The sequence below is a fragment of the Hevea brasiliensis genome, chromosome 15 (genome assembly GCF_030052815.1).
Source record: "Hevea brasiliensis isolate MT/VB/25A 57/8 chromosome 15, ASM3005281v1, whole genome shotgun sequence".
Lineage (NCBI taxonomy): Eukaryota > Viridiplantae > Streptophyta > Magnoliopsida > Malpighiales > Euphorbiaceae > Hevea > Hevea brasiliensis.
The window spans coordinates 71,200,631-71,220,554 of NC_079507.1; the positions used below are offsets into that span (position 1 = coordinate 71,200,631).

General features: G+C 31.3%; 3 protein-coding genes across 8 annotated transcripts; all 3 read right to left on the bottom strand.

Moving 5' to 3' along the window:
- Positions 1-582: 582 nt before the first annotated feature.
- On the bottom strand, positions 583-7,109 carry LOC110655569 (protein NPGR2). 6 transcript variants are annotated; one of them, XM_021811923.2, is made up of 7 exons: positions 6,762-7,109; positions 5,861-6,141; positions 4,222-4,474; positions 2,339-3,555; positions 1,737-1,890; positions 1,078-1,417; positions 583-817 (listed from the first exon to the last, which is right to left on the bottom strand). In XM_021811923.2, the coding sequence occupies exons 2-6, from the start codon at positions 6,113-6,115 to the stop codon at positions 1,101-1,103; spliced, it is 2,196 nt and encodes a 731-aa protein (XP_021667615.2). In that variant the 5' UTR covers positions 6,116-6,141; positions 6,762-7,109; the 3' UTR covers positions 583-817; positions 1,078-1,100. The 6 variants fall into 6 exon arrangements, with proteins under 6 accessions (XP_021667615.2, XP_021667618.2, XP_021667614.2 ...); XM_021811926.2 differs by lacking the exon at positions 583-817 and having other exon boundaries at positions 831-1,417; positions 5,861-6,138; XM_021811922.2 differs by lacking the exon at positions 583-817 and having other exon boundaries at positions 831-1,417.
- Positions 7,110-9,740: 2,631 nt separating this feature from the next.
- LOC110655568 (glycine-rich cell wall structural protein) lies at positions 9,741-11,337 on the bottom strand. Its single transcript, XM_021811921.2, has one exon. It carries the CDS (start codon positions 11,273-11,275, stop codon positions 9,953-9,955), a length of 1,323 nt encoding a protein of 440 aa, XP_021667613.2. The 5' UTR covers positions 11,276-11,337; the 3' UTR covers positions 9,741-9,952.
- A 2,353-nt stretch (positions 11,338-13,690) lies between these two features.
- LOC110655567 (peroxisomal membrane protein PMP22) lies at positions 13,691-17,397 on the bottom strand. Its single transcript, XM_021811920.2, has 7 exons — positions 17,036-17,397; positions 16,791-16,889; positions 16,386-16,487; positions 16,193-16,268; positions 15,057-15,127; positions 14,841-14,926; positions 13,691-13,971 (listed from the first exon to the last, which is right to left on the bottom strand). The coding sequence occupies exons 1-7, from the start codon at positions 17,105-17,107 to the stop codon at positions 13,920-13,922; spliced, it is 558 nt and encodes a 185-aa protein (XP_021667612.2). The 5' UTR covers positions 17,108-17,397; the 3' UTR covers positions 13,691-13,919.
- Positions 17,398-19,924: the final 2,527 nt, after the last annotated feature.

Consider the following 19,924-nt stretch of genomic DNA (forward strand, 5'->3'; position numbering starts at 1 on the left):
AAATTAAAGGACTACCGAATACTGATAGTCATAGTTTGTAGCATTCAGGAGGATTAATTTCTTTGATAAGAACCCATCCTTTTATGCAAATTCATAAGCATAACAAGGTAATGTCTATTAAGCGTGAAGAGCTGTCTTCATCATAATCCACTTGAACTCATACATCTGTCAAGCGCATGATACAAGTACAAATCATAAGAAATTGGGCTAAAAATCTGCAACTTCATTGGATACTGGATTTTTCTGATAGAATCCCTTCTCATGGGGTAGTGATTCTGCTACACTTAAAGTTGCAAGGAATAGTCCTTCCACAGCCTTCAATTTGCTGAATTGTACGTTCCACTCCATATATCTCCAATGAGAGCAGAAAACTTAATGAAAATATATTGTGATAGTTATATTATTAGTCAGATATTCTCACGTTTGTTGATTATTCTTAAAATTATTTGTTATAATAATAATAATATATAAATCGTACTAGTTTATATTTAAATTTTATGTAGAGTTTTACTTTGAGATAGGCATATTCCAAAAATTTTTTAAAAAAATCCAAATTTTATAATACTAGCCTTTTCATAACTCTGACCACAAATATAAAAAAATTAAATTACTAAAATCCGACAATTTTGGTCAATATTCACATTTACATTATTATTTTATCAAAATAGAATTGAATGGAGGACCTGAGAAGAATGGAAAGAAAACCTACATAAACCAACGGATCAAGATAATATCAGTGATACTGAGCTGGGAAGATTCGATTGAGAGCAATCATTTGTTTAGGTCAGCCTTGAAATGTATAATCATTCCATGTAAACTGCAAAGAAACATAATCCATATATATATAGATTGGATCCTTTTACTAATATAAGCTTAATTAAGTTAGAAATTACAACAAATGGGATTAGATTTTCAGTGAAAGCAAAACCATTTCAAAACACTACCTCTCTTTTTTTTCCCATCTATTCTTTTTCCCACTTTGCCAGTATTGTCCAGCAAAACTTTCAACAAGAAGATGCCTAAGTCGTATGGAATAACCTTTTCAAATTAACAATCTACAACTAGATGTGAACTTACAGGGACAAAATGTACATCTGATGTCATCTGAAGGGTTCAACTGGTGCAGATTCTTCTAGAACAGCTGCAGCCTCGAAGCATTCGGCTGCTTCAAGTGCTGATGCTCTGACATCATCCTTGTAAAGAAGCCCAAGATTGTACCATGCAGAATGGTTCATTTTGTCAAGTTGAAGAGCGTCGGTAAGAAAGCTTCTGATAATGGGCATCGATTGGCTACCTAGCAGTCTGAGGACACTTGCAGTAGATATCAAGCTTGGGACATGACTGGGGTCAACATCTAATGCTGCCCTGAATGATTTTAGAGCATCTTGGTGCAAACCCTTTGCTTCATAGAGTAAACCTAAACAAAATCAGCAGGTTTTTGAATATTGTTACATAATTGGATCACGAAGAAAATTATTATTATTATTATTATTATTATTATTATTATTATTTTCATCACAACAAATTATCTCAATAACTCATAACATTTATGGCATTTCATGCTAAAAAGGAAAAATGCTGCAAGATACGTCTCCAAACAAGTTCAAGGAACAATAGCTAAAATTTAAATTTCAATCTGATCAAACAATCACATGCAACTGTGTTTGACTGTGTGTGTGTGCACATGCACAGACAGAAACAAGGCATGATGAAACATCTGTGAACCATCTATTTACCTGTGGTGTGCCATCTTGAAGCAGAGTAAGGACTAATAGCCATGGATTTTGTAAGACAGACCTCAGCATCCCGCCATTGAGACAAACTTGTATACACATTAGCTAGATCATGCCATGTTTCCATTTCCAATCTTCTGTCATGGTTTCCCCTACTCTGTGAATTGGAATGAAAATGAAAAAAGAACATAATTACTGTATCTAAAAAGAAAACAAAAAACTATTATATGTGATCACAATTGATTCCAAGAAACTTAAATTTGATGAATTTAAAATACTAAGCATTAGCATTTCATGAGTTAAAATCCTCAGCAAATGAATGAACCCTTTGGTTAGTGGTTACTAAAATATATTCCCAATACATCCCCAACTCACAAGAAAAATAACTTCCAGATGCACTAAAAGATTATTGTTAGAATCAATAATGAACTCCCATATTTTTTTTTATATGCACCATTGACAACTAGTTGCAAGATCAAATACCATAGATCACTTCTTACAGAAGAAAAACTCCCAACCAGACAAAATCTAAATTGTCCTTTTCTCAAATCCTTTAAAAATGCTACAAGAACAAAGCTAATGTGCATGTCAATCTATCTACACACCTTTAGAAGCTTCTTTCCACCATGAAAGGTTTTAGTTTGAACTTGGACAACACCAAGAAGATGAGTATAGGTCTGTATGGCATTCTTTAACTGGCCCTGTGCAATCTGGAGTTTAGCTTTGGTTCGTAACAGTTCTACTTGGTCCCACTTCCCAGTCTGATCTAGAGCAGCATTGATTACCGTCTCTGCATCAACAAACCTTTTTTGACCTGACAATATTCGAGCCAAAAGGATATAACTTCTAACGCTAGATTCAGCCTCCAGATTCAAAAGCTGTTTTGCATAATAAAGTGCAACATCCAACTTCCTCTGCTCAGCATTTTCTAGACTAAGCTGAAAAATGATATGCGGATCTCTTTCTCTCATTATTCTCCCAGCAGTTTCGAGTGCCTCAAGTGCTTCAGACTGCTTAGAAGTCCGCTCAGAATCAGAAGGAGCTGATCTGGACTGAATTGACAATAAAAGACCCAGTAAGCAGTTTGCAACACTTGCCATCTGGCCACATATACCATGCAATTCAGAAAGTGCTTTGGAAGTGTATGTCATCCCTTCTTCAACACTAATCATATTCTCTGCACAAATCTTTGAAGCCAGTAGTAATTCCAGTATGCAATCTGGATTCTCTCTGTTATTAAGTAAATTCCTCAAAAGATTCAAAGCCACCATCTCCTCACCCTCTCCATGGTAACAGAGTGCTAAAGTGCAATATCTTTCTCTTCTTTCCAGTGCTCCTGGAAGCAACTCTTCTATCTGATGGGCTAGTGCCCTTAGTTCCCCAGAAACAGACAGGGCAAACGAAAGGTGATCAATGATTGTTGGGTCCCATCCAATCCTTCTGTAAGCAAATTTTCTTAACAGAATCAACAAGAGAAGAACAGCCTCTTCTATATTGTTTCTTGGCACAAATGATCCTTCCATCTGCGAACGGAGATTTGGAGGGCTTGCCTCAGTACCACTATACAAAAGAAAAGTAGCAAATTCCTTTTCTATCTTTGCTTTGGTCTCTGTCTCAAGATTCCAATGATAGAGAAGTGCCCGACGGTATGATAAGATAGCTTCCTGCAAAGCTCCAGCAAGTATCCACAGCTCTGGAAGCAATTCAACAGCTTTGTTCAGAATTTCTTGTAGTTTACAATCACTAGAAAAATTTGCAGGCAGGCCTTCTGGCAATGCAGATTCAACAGTATCCAAAATCACTTTACATGATAGAGCAGCTTCTGCACAAACAGGTCAGGAAGAAATGTTAGCTACAAAATAGTGGTAATACCAACTACGCTGCCACAGAAAACTTTAATTTCTCATATTTTCCCTTTTTTTTCTTTTGTAACAGTGTTGTGGGGACTCAGAACACACGTGTATATATATATATATATATATATATATATATATATATATGAGAGAGAGAGAGAGAGAGAGAGATATTAGAGAACAAATAAACCACAGTTCCATACAGAAAACCTAAAATATTATCAAAATCAACCAACATATATTTACTTGGTAAGTTGATATACACTGCACAAAAGCATCAGCTGCTAAACCAGTAAGTAAAAGTAATGATGAGATTCATGCTTGCATATTTTTAACTAAAATTTCCATTACACTAAAATCATAAAAGTATATTCAATTTCGTTTACTTTTGTTAAAGAAACTTATTATTTATTGTTTAGATTTCAACAGACAACCTGAAGCATTCAGGCAATGTGAATTTTAAGAGAAGCTTGTCACCTACAGATGGTCCTGCAAGGGGTAATTTGCAAGAGCAGGGACTCTCAAGACTAAAATTTACACATTTATGATTGGAAGCAACAAGATTTTATACCACTGCACCCACCAAAATTAATAAAGTAATGAACAATGGGAACTGAAAAAGATGACAAGTCTACCTCCAAACCTTCCAAGACCCTGCAGTGATTTTGCTTTGAGAAAAATAGCTTCAAGGAGTAAACTAATAGCATGCATAGACATGGTCGGGGCAGCATCACTTTGAGAACGGCGTCGGTTTTGTTCGCACCTTCTAGAAAGGGAGACTTTCATCTTGGAAGTCACAGCAGCAATGTCGATTCCTTCAAACACATGAAGTGCTGCTTCTATATTTCCTTTCTGATACTCAAGCCTTCCCAACAATGCTCTTGCCTCCTATAAAATAAAATGGCAATTTAACTTAGTGACATGTTTGGAAGGTATATATATGACATAAAGATAATTAAATCACCTATTGCAGCATAATAACAGCAGAACAAACGGATAACATAGAAATGAGGTTTGAAATTCTATAAGGCCACACTAAAATCAGTCTTTCTCCACAAACTTTAACAGTGCGATCCAAATTTCACACAACTTAATTAAACCATTTGATTTCATGTCAGGTAGAAATATCTTACAATAGAACTGTAACAATAATAACCAAAGGTATAGAAAATAAACACATCACAAGTGTGACACATGAATTAGCCCTATTTTTAGGGCTGGAGTTAGAAATATTCCAGCAAGAGGAAACTTCTGTATCAACGATTTTATGAAATAAATGGGAAAACCAAATTTCTCACACAACCAAGTGAAAACAAAATTGAATCCCATCCCATGAAACTTAACCAACAGTACCGTTGCTATCAACTTTACAGTAAGTATGCTATCACCCTTTTCATCATTTAGATGATCCCTTGAAAGGAATTACCCAACAGTATTTGCATCACGGCTATCAACTTTACAGTAAGTATGCTATCACCATTTCCATCATTTAGATGATCCATTGAAAAAAACACATGAGAAAGCACCAAAAAGAAATATTATCCTTAAACCCCAACCAGAAAGGACATATTATATTCACTCTCCCTGTTTTTACAAATTTCTTCCTTGCGTATGTAAAATATTAAAATAAAAATATTTAGTACAATACTCAAAGCAAACCTTTTAAGATAAAAGTGTGAATAATTACCAACAATAACAACTTGCCTGTGACATTTTGATGGTAATGATTTGGCATTAAGTATCTCAGCATTACCAAATTGTAGGCAATTATTAGAGAGTTGTTCTTCACAAACATATATATGCCAATTAATTAAGAGGGTATAATTCCCTGTTTAAACTAATTTATTAGCAGAAGCTGCTACTCTCAAAATGGTAATGAAAAATAAGCCGGTTTTGCAACATGATAATTCATCAAGGCTTTTCAATTGTCTAGAACTGACAAGTATATTATTGCTAAATAACTGAGACAGAGAAGGAATTTTGTCAAAACTTCGTTCCAATTACTGCATTTCCATCACAAAGTCCACTCTCAAGGAAGAAAACAATATAATTCATTAATGCTAGCATCTTCAATGATACAATCATTCAAGTGGCAGCCAAGCCATCACCACAAAAGTTGCCATTAAATTGTGTCTGTTCACATATGATACAGAAGCCATAATTCTTTCACATGGTTAACATTTACTCATAACAATCAACATGGAATAGAAAAACAAAAGATTTAAAGCAATGAGCTTTAACTCGGTGGTAATGGGAGAAGAAAAAAGTATTGACCTCATAGTTGAGATAACCACTCTCCCGAAGAGATGACTCTGCTTCCTCAATGTTGCTATTATCAATCTTTGTATCTATCTCACCAGCTCGAGAGGAATAACCGCTCGCTGAATGGTCCCTAGTTGCCAAGGACTCCGATGAAGCAATCATGTCATCTACTCTTAACTGCTCCCCTGAACGAATACACTTCATCATCTTCGACAATCTCCCACTAATGCCAACTCCCCACTTTTTCATCCAATTTTTAAGTCTCATAGCGTTTCATTACACTTGATTTTCTTCTAATATAACATCGATGGCAAGATATGCAAAATTAGAAGTGATTCAGATTTCAGAAACATAAACAACATAACGTTCATGCAAATATTACTTCCACCGTTCTTGGATGAGGAATAAAACGTAAGCGCCTAAGTATTTGTAAGAGTAAAGTTTAATACTTTTTCCTACCAAAGAAACGAAATTGACTTCCTAATCAACCAAGAATGAAGTTTGAGAAAATAAACCGAAAATGTATTCCTTTTTTTTTTTTTAAAAAAAAAATTGCTAGAATGTAACACACTGCAACTCTTCAAAATCACAAACTGAGAACTCAATCATCCAAATTTTTTCTTGAAACGAAAATCAAACCGATATCTTTCAATTAATTTCATAAATGCACCATGATCAACCAATCAGACCATAAACACCCTACTCGCCCAAGGAAAGAGAGCTAGAAAGGTAAAAGAAAAGGGTAACTTCAAAAACCAGAAAAAATCCAGCTAAACCCATACAGTTTGAGCACAATATAAGCCACAAATGAACAAAAGATCATGATTGGCGACTATAGTTGAAAGCGAAACAGGTCCATTACAGCATAGACAAAAGTAACAGCTGGGATCAAAAAAACCTCCAAAAGAACTACCTTCCATGGCAAAAAAGCATTGACTGAGCCCACAACACATCAAAACCATCACAGTGCATCTCCACAATTCAACCAAGAATCCAAAGCTCGAAAAAATAGTTGTCTTTCCCTTCGCTATTTGTTTACTGACCCCCTCTTTTACTTTTCCTTTTTCCTTTTTCTAATCATGTTAGCGCAGTAGTTGTTGAAGTTTCAAACAGAACTAAAAAGGACGGATGGCCGAGGATGCATCAATCAATTTATGAAAAATCAAGCCTTTGATACTCTTCTGTGTCAAAGGTGTGAACGGAGGGAAGATTTGAGAAGAGAATTGCTGATTAATATAATATAATTTGAACACTTGATTCTTTTAAAAACAGCAGTAGATCAGTAGCTTGTTGGAAGAAGGGATGTGTGGGACCCAGTTTGAAATCTAACACTGCAACTCCCAACCCCATAATTAATATTTAAATTTTTATACCTTAAAAAGTAAATTTATAAATGTCCTTCCTTGAAATAAATAAAATATTAATTTACTAATTTTAAAATCTAATTTTTAATATATCTCTTCGCCAAAGCTCAGCTGCTCCATTTTCGTTTCCGTTTCTCTCAACACTCATTCCATTCAAACCCACAAATTATTATTATTCTTGTTTTTTGAAAAACCACATTCTTAGCTCATAATGCAGAAACCACATCCTTGTTTTTTATATCCACAAATTCTCAACTTTAGTGACTATGAAAAGAAATGGAACTCAAACAATTGCTTATGTCCCACAGCTGAAAGCAAACGGTGAAATGACCTTCTTTTAAACTATATTCAGCTGCTTTCATTATCCATAAAATTTAGAACCTATGCAGTCGGTGAAGTAGAACATGTAAGAAGGAATTTTAGACAAGGGTATTCGCAAAACCAAAAGTCATATCATTGCAGCCAACAAGTGTCTGAGCCCCGGTCGTTCCAGTGCCAGTTACGTTAGCCCGCGAAACCCGACGCCGAACGAGAAGCAACATGTGATGGCTTGGTTAACTCAAAAGTTTAATAGGTCAAAATTGACATGTGATGGCTTAGTTGAATTGATTATTAAAAATATTTGAGGGTAATTTATATATTTTTATTTTTTTATTTATTTTTAATTTTTATTATTACTAAAAAATATATTAATATCTTTTAAAGTAAATTGTTAATTATATTTAAATTTTAATTTTAAAAATACTTACATTCTTAAATTTTATTATAATTAATTTTTTTAAATACCATTAACTTAAATTGAAACTCGGTATTTCATAATTTAAAAAAAAAAAATCTGTATCACTAAACTAAAGTTGATAGATATTATTAATATTTTTAATTTTCATTAAATTACTTTTTTAAATTTTTAATAAATAATTAAATTAATAAAAAATTTTGAGAATATAAAAAATAGAAGCATATAATAAATTATAATAAAATTTTTAAGAAATAAAAATTTAAATATTAATTATAAAAAAATTTTAAGAAAATATACTTAAATAAAACAATTGCTTTTCTCAGTTTCTATGCTGTATTTAATTTTTCCAGCGGCAGCACGTGATTATTAATGCGATGGATGGTGAGATCCCTTTATTCCCTTCCTGGTTTCTTGATAATATGATACGATGCTTGGGCAAGTCCGGATTAATTAAATCGTCAGAGAAACATCCAAAGACTCGAGCTTTGTTATTTTGAGAGCACACAGTTACCCTTTCTTATAGCCAGGACTTTTAGAGGAAGTAATAGCGAAGAAGACATGTAAGCTGAAGAAGACATATGAGCTTTCTCCTTGCTCCACAGGCCATTAATTTGAACTTAATTATTAAAAACAGTAAAATTGTTTTGAGTTTAAAAATTTTGAGTATGGTATGCTAATTATAACAACGTTTAAAAGGTTGATGCTATTTATAATAGTGGGTAATTAATTTTAGTTAAAAATTATTAAATAAATAATTAAAAATTAAAAAAAATTAAATGCTATTTATATTAACGTTTAACTTTATTTTTTTATTAATTATTTTATTTTATATTTTTAGATAAAATTTAAATATTATTTTAATAAATACTATTGTAATAATTAATATTTTAAATTATAATATTTTATTATAAAAAATTATTTTTTAATTTATAGTTAAATTAAATTTATAATAGATAAAATTAATATTGATTAAATATACACATTAATTAAGATAAATCGAGTTTTTAAAATTAATTCAGTTATCGAACTGATAAAAATAAAGGATTTAACAGTTAAGATTTAAATTGAGTTGATTATTGATTTAATCAATATGTTATAAAATAAATATTAATTATTTTATAGAATTAATAATTGAGGAAAATTAATAATAATGCTATAATTAATTAATATAATTATTTTAAAATTTAATTTAATTTAAATTAAAAAATAATTTTTTATAATAAACGTATTATAGTCTAAAATATTAATTATTATAATAATATTTATTAAAATAATATTTACATTTTATTTAAAAATATAAAATAAAATAATTAATAAAAAATAAAATTAGACGTTAAATAGCTTTTGACTTTCTTTTAAATTTTTTAATATTTTATTTAATAATTTTTAATTAAAATTAACAATAACATTTATTTCAAAATATTATTATAATTAACATTTCATTCTCAAAATGTTATTATAATTATTATTCTCTTTTTAAAACTTTCAACTAAGCACAATTTCACTCCTTACAGTAATTAAATTTAAACTCATCCTTTTTTTTTTTTCTCTAGTGTATTATTTTTTTCTGTTGAATAGCTCTATAACTCATTCATTGGTACTTGTCCCATTCCCATTCCCATTGCCATTCCTATCATATTTCGTAAAGAAAAACAAAAGAAACTGAATGTGGTGAGCTACGCATTTGCTTCAAATTGTTGAGTTTTGGGTTTGTATGGCAGTAAATGCAATGTTGTAGTTCACTATAGGGTACAGCCATTGCCATAGCAATAGATCAAACATAAAGGTCTTTCTCCACAGAATTTCTGGATTCTTATTATCTGTAAACTTTGATTTATTCCACCCTCATCAGGAACGAAATTTAACCATAGGTTCTACAATTATAACAAGTTTAATACAAAAATCATTAGGTGCAAAGAGAAACTATATATATATAATCATCATTTATATATAATATTCCTGAATATTATATATGTCATTGCATGCATGCAATGCTCACGTTTAATGGTGTCCAATTCCACCGCCCCCTCCACCTCCGAAACCACCACCCCCACCAAATCCACCTCCAGCACCGCCACCTACTCCTCCACCAAACCCACCTCCAGAACCACCTCCTATGCCTCCTCCAACTCCCCCACCTTTTCCAAAGCCACCACCGCCGCCAATGCCCCCACCTTTTCCAATACCTCCTCCAAAACCACCACCTTTACCAAAACCTCCACCGGCACCACCACCACCTCCTCCTAATCCACCACCATTTCCAATCCCTCCTCCTCCAATGCCGCCACCTTTACCAAACCCTCCACTTGCTCCTCCACCAACTCCACCACCTTTTCCTATCCCTCCCCCAAGACCACCACCCTTACCAATTCCACCACCTAGTCCTCCACCTTTTCCAATGCCACCGCCTAGTCCTCCACCTTTGCCAATTCCACCACCAATGCCTCCGCCTCCACCCTTTCCTATCCCACCACCTAAGCCACCACCCTTACCTATTCCACCACCAATGCCTCCGCCTCCACCCTTTCCTATCCCACCACCGTGGCCGCCACCTAATCCACCACCCTTACCTATTCCTCCACCACCAATGCCTCCCCCTCCACCCTTTCCTATCCCACCACCATGACCTCCACCTAATCCGCCACCCTTTCCTATTCCACCACCATGGCCTCCACCTATTCCGCCACCCTTTCCTATGCCACCACCGTTGCCACCACCTAATCCTCCTCCCTTTCCTATCCCACCACCGTGGCGGCCACCTAATCCACCTCCCTTTCCAATTCCACCACCCTTACCTATTCCACCACCAAGACCACCACCTTTTCCTATCCCACCACCTAATCCACCTCCCTTTCCTATCCCACCTCCAATGCCACCACCCTTTCCAACTCCACCACCTAAGCCTCCACCTTTTCCTATGCCACCACCATTGCCTACACCACCTCCAATACCTCCACCTGCACCTCCACCTGCTCCACCTCCATACCCTACGCCACCACCAAAGCCACCACCCCCACCAGCTCCGCCACCAAAGCCACCACCCCCACCAGCTCCGCCACCAAAGCCACCACCCCCACCAGCTCCGCCTCCAAAACCACCACCTCCACCGGCTCCGCCTCCAAAACCACCACCTCCACCGGCTCCACCTCCAAAACCACCTCCTCCACCTGCACCTCCTCCGCCACCAAAGCCACCACCCTTTCCAATACCCAAAAACTTCTCATCATTCTCTACGGTGGCCACATCTCTAGCAAGGACAGTAAGTAGAAAAGCATGAAGGCAAAGCAAAGATAAGAAAGCAAGTATTCCCGTGGCACGCACCATTTTGTTAGTATTTTCAGCTGGAGAGTGAGCTCATTGATATGAGAAGTTGATTGCGAAAAGAGTCTTTATAGCCCATTTTGAATACACATTCAATTACCTCTCAACTGCTAACAGTTCCAATTTTAATAAATAAAACAAAACTATCTTATAAATTACCATCACGTGCTTGGCATAGCTGTAAATTTTCCACTTGCTTATTTTCACGAAAAGAGGACCATAAAGAAAGCCAATCCATTATATTATTATTATTATTATTATTATTATTATTATTATTATTATTATTATCAGTTGATGCACAGTCCTGACATTTTTAATTGTTCATCATTTTCACTGGGCGCTTTTCTCCATCAGTTGGCTCACCCAAAAACCAAGTTTTCCTTCCATACTTGTCTTGCTAATTAGGCTTCATTTATATTTCAACATCTAATTAATTCATATATTTTCAGTTTCACGTAACAGATCAGAAATCCATCCTACTCAGACTCAGGCAAAGACAAAGAATGGCTGTAGGTTGACAAAACTCTCAGTTCCATTGCATGTGCTTGGTAGATAAAGTATTTAATTGCAAGCTCTGAAAATCTTTCACCTTTTTTTTTTTTTTTTTGTTGGAAAAAAAATCTTTCACCTTCAATGGCATCCAGCTCTCATCAAATATGTACCCAACCGTATATCAATTCCTTCATTGGTCTCTTTTCATTATCAATTTCATTACATATAAATTAAATAGATATATAACATTTTGGATCCACATCTTGCTGTAGTCCAACATTGTTATTATTGAAAAGTGTTAGGTGCCTCCCAATTAATATGACTTGTATAGTTACCCAAATTATTAGGTAGATTTTATTTATTGTGTCATCTATAGATTAATCAATAAAATATAATTTAATTTTCAATTATATATATAGATCCACAATTTAATTACGCCGACGCTGCTATATTATATAGTTGCAGACTTCACAGTCATCATCAATGAAGTTTAGGTGGATGAAATAAATATTAATGAAGTTTGCTGCCGTTTTTAATGACGTTAGGACCATTTAATCAAAGCATATTGGGGTGTCTGGAAACTCATCAGTATGCCAACCTTATGATCCAACTGTGTCCATCTATACCATATATCCATTTTCTTTTATTTAAAGGAAAATTTATTATTTAGTCCCTAGATTTTGATTAATATTATTATTTAGTCTCTACATCTTGAAAACTAAATGATTTAGTTCCTAACTTATACTTCTATCAAAATTAAAGATCATTCTATCTAATATTACCATTAGTATAAGTGAAAAGATAAATATATTTTTATTCAATTGAGAAAAAATTACTATTTAGCTTATAATTTAGTTTCTACATTTTGAAAATTAAATGATTTACTTTCTCACCTACGTTTCCTTTTAATTAAAATTAATTAATTCTTTTTATTTTATAAAAAAAAATCAAGAAAAAATTTTAATAAGAATGAAATTAAAAAAAAAAAAGAACAAAATTAATAAAATTAAGGTTTGCATGGGAGAGAGATAAAACTAGAAAGGAATCCATAGAGAGAGAAGAGGGGGTGGGGGCGCGGGTCCCGGGGCCCGCGGTGGTGGTGGGGGAGTATTTTATTCATGACAAATTTTCTCTCTCGGAGAAACTTAGGAAAATTTTTGACAAACGGTTCCAATAATTGTTGAAAGAATTTGATTGCTGGAAACTTTGTTACGATAATTCAAGAGACAAATTTGTTGTTGATTAATTTTCATTAATTTCTTACCTTAATTATTTGATAATTATGAAATTATTAGAATTTGTTGTTGGTTTATTAAAACTATGTAATTTTTTTTATTTATTTTATTTTTATTAAAATTTTTCTTAAATTCTTTTTATTAAAAAAAAGAATTAATTAATTTAATAATAATTATTTTTAATTAAAAGCAAACACAAATGAGGAAATAAATTATTTAATTTTTATAATATAAGGATCAAATTATAATATCGTTTAAATTTCAAGAATTAAATAGTATATTTTTCTTAATTAAATAAAGAATATATATATATATTTTTACTTAAAATAATAATAATATCATAAAAAAAAATTTTAATTTTGATGAAAGTATAAGTTAAAATTAAATTATTTAATTTTTAAAATATAAAGACTAAATTATAATATTAATTAAAATCTAAGTACCAAATAATAAATTTTCCTTAAAAAACCAAAAAAAAAAAGAGAGAGATTTTGCTCTAAGTAGGCTGGGCTGGCTATAAATCTCTCCGGCTAGTTGGGTCAGGCCGCAAGTCATCTGTACGCTTGAGCTTGTTCCAACGATAAATGAATTTACCATAAAACTTTTTTTTTTTTTTTAATGTATCTCGTGAATCCAAGTAATTAAAAAAATGTAGCAATAGATAAATTTCATAAGAAAAATATACATAAAATTTGTCTATTAAAAATATATAGTTTTTATTTATAATGCTTTGTTAATTGGAACTAATAATCTGTGATTGCCTTTGGTACATAAATCACGAGATTAAACTAACATCTGCTACTCAAGTCTGTGTCTCATGATACCAACACAGCTACCAAATTCCAGGAATAATTCAATCTGTCATTTTAAGTTCTAACAAAATATGTAGCGTGCTAAAATTGCAGAAAGTAAACTCCATTCTATGCCTGCTTAGTTATGGCTGTCCTTGCTTTCAGATTCAGAAAAATTGCCCTGAAGTCAGTGCAAAGAGCCAAGAGTGTATTAGTACTACAGGATCCATACATAAATTATACCAAACAGTCATTATATTAATAATCTATTATCTTTTGATTCCCTCAATAAAGAAAAGGCAAATTCTCATGCTACTCCATTAGTGAAGCTATTCAGTTAACTGACAAGTTATATAGTCTTAATAATTTTGCAAATCCCTAAACTCAAAATGTAGTCTTAATACAAAGCAGACTTGCAAAAATTTGCAATATATTTTGCAACAAATATGTGAATTGAATGTGATTTTGCTCATTTTATTTGAAGCTTGTAAAGCAATGTTAGCTTCAATCCTAACTATTTTAATTAGTATAAACATCATCCAGATTCAAAAGCTAAAGAAAGAGCTTCATTACAATCATTTCACAATTAAGAGATGAAATGGACGATTTCTTCAAAAGACAATACACGTGCATGTGCATGTACCCCATTGAGTGAACTAATTGTTCAATTTTTTTAGTTCACATATGAAAGATATCTGAAATAACAATAAAAATTCATAAAGTGACCAGGGGTTTTATGGACTCATGGTAGTTTTGAGTGACTACCTCAATGTTTTCTCCCCTTCCCCAATAATTTTCGAAGTGCTTTGAGTGTTCCATTGCATAATACTTGGGAAGCACTCACTTGTGCACCTTCATTATAACATTATCAATGTACACTAGCCAAAGTGTAGAGTTTGAAATTTTACATTTCCAGTAGAAAACATATTAACTTAATTATCATATTCATCCATCCATGCATAAAAGGGAAGATGACTAAGATGGAGTTATTCAAGGAATTAAAACAATTTAGAAAAGAAATATAGACAAGGTGAAAGAATGAAACCGCACCAGCATGAAGCAACAAAGCTTTGAAATAGAACACGAAACTGCAATGGCATATACTGGTGATTCACCCAACTGACTATAGGCCAGAACTGCAAGTAATAAGCATCCTAATTTTAGAGTTGCCAATTCAGACAACAGCTTAATGTTGCATTTTGTCATTTAAACCAGGCAAAATAGAAAAAATTAATAATAAGAAGAAAATGGTTCATATTTCTGCACCTTCCAGGCTGTCAATTGAACAGAAGGGTAGTCCTTACGAACCTTACTCTTGACTAAACCCCATGGTCTTCCTGCAGAAACAATCAAAAGTTTTTGGATATAGCAGACTGCATAATGAAAATATTCTCTTTTTCCTTCCTTTAACATCATCGGTTTTTTCCTCAACATTTGATTGCACAGTCATTTGTCAGCAAATACGAAAATCAGCCAAGCATTTTGATGATTCTAGATAACACAAAGATGTAATGATAACATAGCATGTAATATAATAGATCTTACTTTCTGTTCAGTGACTGTGACATAAAGGGATATTTATAACTTGTCTGGCATAAACAAAAATCAGATAATATTCCAATTGTCCTGATCAGGCAGACACAAAGCAATTAAGTGATACAAACATGCCTTTTAGATGGCCTAGCAACTCTTTGGGTGCTTCTCTCACACAAAAAATAACTACTCATTCAAAGAGGTGAATCTGTATTAGAAAGAGCCTCCCTCATGCATTTCACCATTTTGACTTAGGTTGTGGCAATTCACAATTAAAACAATTGGACAAAAATATCTCATGTTAACAAGCAGACTTAAAAGGTGGCAATCAGGAAAAAAAATTACTAGAGATGGTTGAGCTTAAGTTAGAAATATATCAACCTTATTGCTTACGAAACTTGTGATTCAGTGATTGATTGGGCATTACTACATCTTATTTACGTTGCTGATCTTATTTAGCAGTACAAGAGAGATTTGAATTTGGTAAAGTTTAGTTGCTCTACTACATAAAAATGCTGAACAATAAATGATGCTGTTGATTCTACAAACCATGGGCTTTAAATAAATGATTCTTTGATAACCAAAAATTGGAAAATAATTGTGAAATCTATATCAACAACAGTAACAAAAAGAAAAGAACAATTAAGCCTTAATCCCAAACTATATGGATCATTTTCGCCATTTAGTTTTGTTTGAGACTAATTACACATTAATATTCAAAAGTTGTATATCTTTTGATACTAGAAATCTACATCAACTACGAGAATAATAAAGCTACTAAAGATGGGGAGACCACTATCACATTGTACATTAAATGGCCACAATGTATCAAACACACAATGTCAAGATTGCTTAATATATGTACGTACCTTCAACCACCAAGCCATAGTACATCATGAAAACCATGTTGTTCCAAGGAGAAGAAGTTAATTGTTCCAACAACACCTAATAAAATGCCAGAAAAACTTTCAATCATAAATTTCTAATCTCATCAGCCACAAAGTTAGACATGAAAATTATAAGCCAGGTAATGAAAGAATTAAATCTAAACAAAAGGGCTACCTTCTTTGCTACAGTTTTGTTGTCTTTCTTCCCCTTGAAAATAATATCCATCAATTTGTGAAGGAAGTGCCCAAAAGGTCCTCCGTATGCAAAGCCATAAAGCTGGAGCAAAAGCCATTTGTTTATATACACATAATCATACTCGCAAGTCGCAACACTATAAAGAAAATCATAACTTCATTTTTTTATTGTACATAATAGTTTCTGCTTGGTTACTGAGAAATTAACCTTTGGTATCAAGACTTTCCACTAAGTGAAGATGACTATACGATTCCATTAGCATTAATACTAGGCCACAAAATTCCATTCCCATTTTTATTCATCTTATAAGAATCAGATCCAACCCGAGCAATAAATCTAAAAAAAAACTTGAATTGAAGCTAATAATAGACCAAGTCAACGTACCATGATAAGAAGCAATCTTCTCAACTGAAGCCTTTTGATCCCAGAAATCTTTTGGGCAATCGCATCGCTGCATCCTGCTAACACCCCAGCAGTTATTGCCTGATACACCCACAAAATACCAATCAAACAAACAAACAAACAATACTTTAACAGAAACCTGCACTAAACAACAAATAAAGGCAGGAGGGGGAGAATCAATAAGAGAATAAAAAGAAAAGGACGGTGATCAAGAAGTGCCAAAAGACCTTGGTTCTAAGAGGCCGGGCTTGAAGTTGAATCAGATATTTTCTCCATGCTTCTTTAACTATGTCAGACATTATGTGATTAACTCTCTTTCTGTCTCTCTCTCTCTTTCTCCCTCCACAGTCAATACGAATTGGGCCTTCGGGAAATAGAGCAACAAAGAGAGAGAAAAGAAAGGTAAAGGGCGAGAATTGACCGAGTAGTTGCGTCTGCAGGAGGGGCAAAATATAATGACAAGTTGGGGTTAGGTGATAGGCAGAGGCAGTGCATTGGCATGGGAGAGACCAAACACCATCACCAAACACTTGAATTTTGCTTTTACTAGCATTCCTCTGTCATTCATCGCAAGCTCAACAAGCATCTGCTCTGCTCTCCTGCACATTGAATTACTTGAAAAATAATTTTATTTTTTTTAATTTGACATTTAGAAAATATTAATTAATAAAAATTGATATCTTCGCTTTAATATAATATATTAAACTTTGTCTGTTAATTGATATTGCATTAAATATTTTGATAATTAAATATTTATTTTTTTTAAAAAAATTAAATATTTCTTTTTTTATAAAAAAATGCCATTTTTGCCAAAATGCAAAAATTTTAAATAAAAAACTTTTTTTAAATACATTTTTTAAAGTAGAAAAAAAAACCTATTGTACAATATTATTCTATTTTAGTAAAATAATTAATATATATTTTACTATAAAATTAATTATAATTTTATTTTAAATTTAATAAGATCTTTAAATTATTTGATATATATTTATAAAAAATAAAGAAAAAATACATATACCGCTTTAGCTATTTTAGAAATATCATTATTAAAATTTTTATATTTTAAATATAATAAATATTTTTAAGAATATCTATTAAATTTTCTAAATAATTTTTATTAAATAATTAATTATATATATATGTAATTTTTTAAAAATAATAATTTTTAATATAATTAAATTTTTAATTAAAAATAATTAATTTTGAAATATATAATATAATGAATATAATTTTATACTGTTTGAAGTGGTAAACTTAAGAAAATTTTAAAATTTTTAAAAGAATATATTAAAAAAAATAAATTTCAATATTTGGAATAAAATTTTAATAATTAAAATTTAAAAATATTTAAATTTAAATTAAATTAACATTTAAAAATAAAGATAATAAAAATGTTATCATATAGTAATTTAATCATATTTATTAACTTATGTATTACACTTTATAATAAAAGAATTGTCATATAGCAATTATTGTGATGTGATAATTTTTTAAACATATTTATTAGTTTACGTAGCAAACTCTTGTGAAGCTTTTTTTTAAAGTTTAGCTTATATATATATATATATATATATATGAAATTTATAATAATTACATTGTATAATTCAGATTAAATAAAAAGGTGTATTTTATACTATAATGTATTTTTTTTATTTTTTTTATTAAATTAGAATTTAATAATTTATGAATAATAATTATAAATAAAGTAAAATTTATTTAATAAAAAATAAAATTACCATAAAAATTCGTTAATAAAAGGTGCACTCGGTTGATTGTAAACAGGGCTTTGATTTGGGCTTCAATTGGGCTGAACAATCTAAGATGAAAATGATAGACTCGGATTCCATGTGGCCCGGCCCAGTTTTTATTAGGTGAGGGGTAAGCAGAGCGTCAAAATAGAGATAAAGAAGCCAACCATGCATGTCTAATGGTGCTAATAGAGAAGATTTTTTTTTTTTTTTTAAATGGCTAATAGAGTATATTAATAAATAGATGGATTAAAGTTTTTATATTATCTTTTATAAGTTGTTAATTTCATTTATATAAAAAATAATAGATTTATTTATTTATTACATATATCTTTAATTTTATATAGTACATATATATATAATTTAGTTTTCTTTTTCTTTTTTTCTTTTACACTATATTTATGCTTTTTCATATCATTAATATTACTTTTAAGAATAATATTAATATTAGTAAATAAAGATAATGTTTGAATATATTATATTTTTTTAATATATTAAAAGGATATACAAAATTTTAATATTTAAAATGATGAAAAAAATAATATTATTGAACCAACTTCAAATTTCATATCTTTAATCAATATTTTTATTATATTACTATATTTTTGTTATGAAATCTTTATTAAAATAAGTTTAGTCTATATATAAAATGTAATAAAAATAATATATGAAATAATTAATAAAAAAATTTAAGATATTATTTTAATTTTATATATTAAAATTAATTAAAAAATATAAAAATTAAAATTATTTATATATTGAAAATTATTAGTGGCCACGCATGAGCAATTCCCTAGTTAATTCTAATTCCTAATTCCTCTTACAGCTATAAGTAATAAGATTTGTAGCCTTTCCATCTGTTATAACAAGTACGTAAATTTAAGACACACATAAATCGCATAATTACATAGTATAAAAAAGAGAAGAAGAATAATATAAGATTTAACGTGGTTCAACCGTAAGATTTACGTCCACAGGTAAGACAAGAGAAAAAAGTTATACTATGATTAAAAAAAATAAAATACAATCACTCAGAACTCTCAAACTTTAACCCTAGTGTATTTTCCGAATATCTCATAACTCTATCGCAAATGGTAAAATATTATAATATTTATATAAAAACAATCTTAAGGAATCAGTATATATCCTAAAGCATGTCATACTACAAGTTTACATAATTTAAAATATAAGATTTATGATAAAGTGTGTAACTGTTTATCACAAAAAAAGTATGAGTTAGATTCTCTTAATTATTTTAAAGAAGTGATTAATCTCTTGGCAATAATGAAATTGAAAACTTCTTTTATATATGTATATATATTATGTTAATATATATGTTTAAACTAACTTAAATTTTAACCAAAAAAA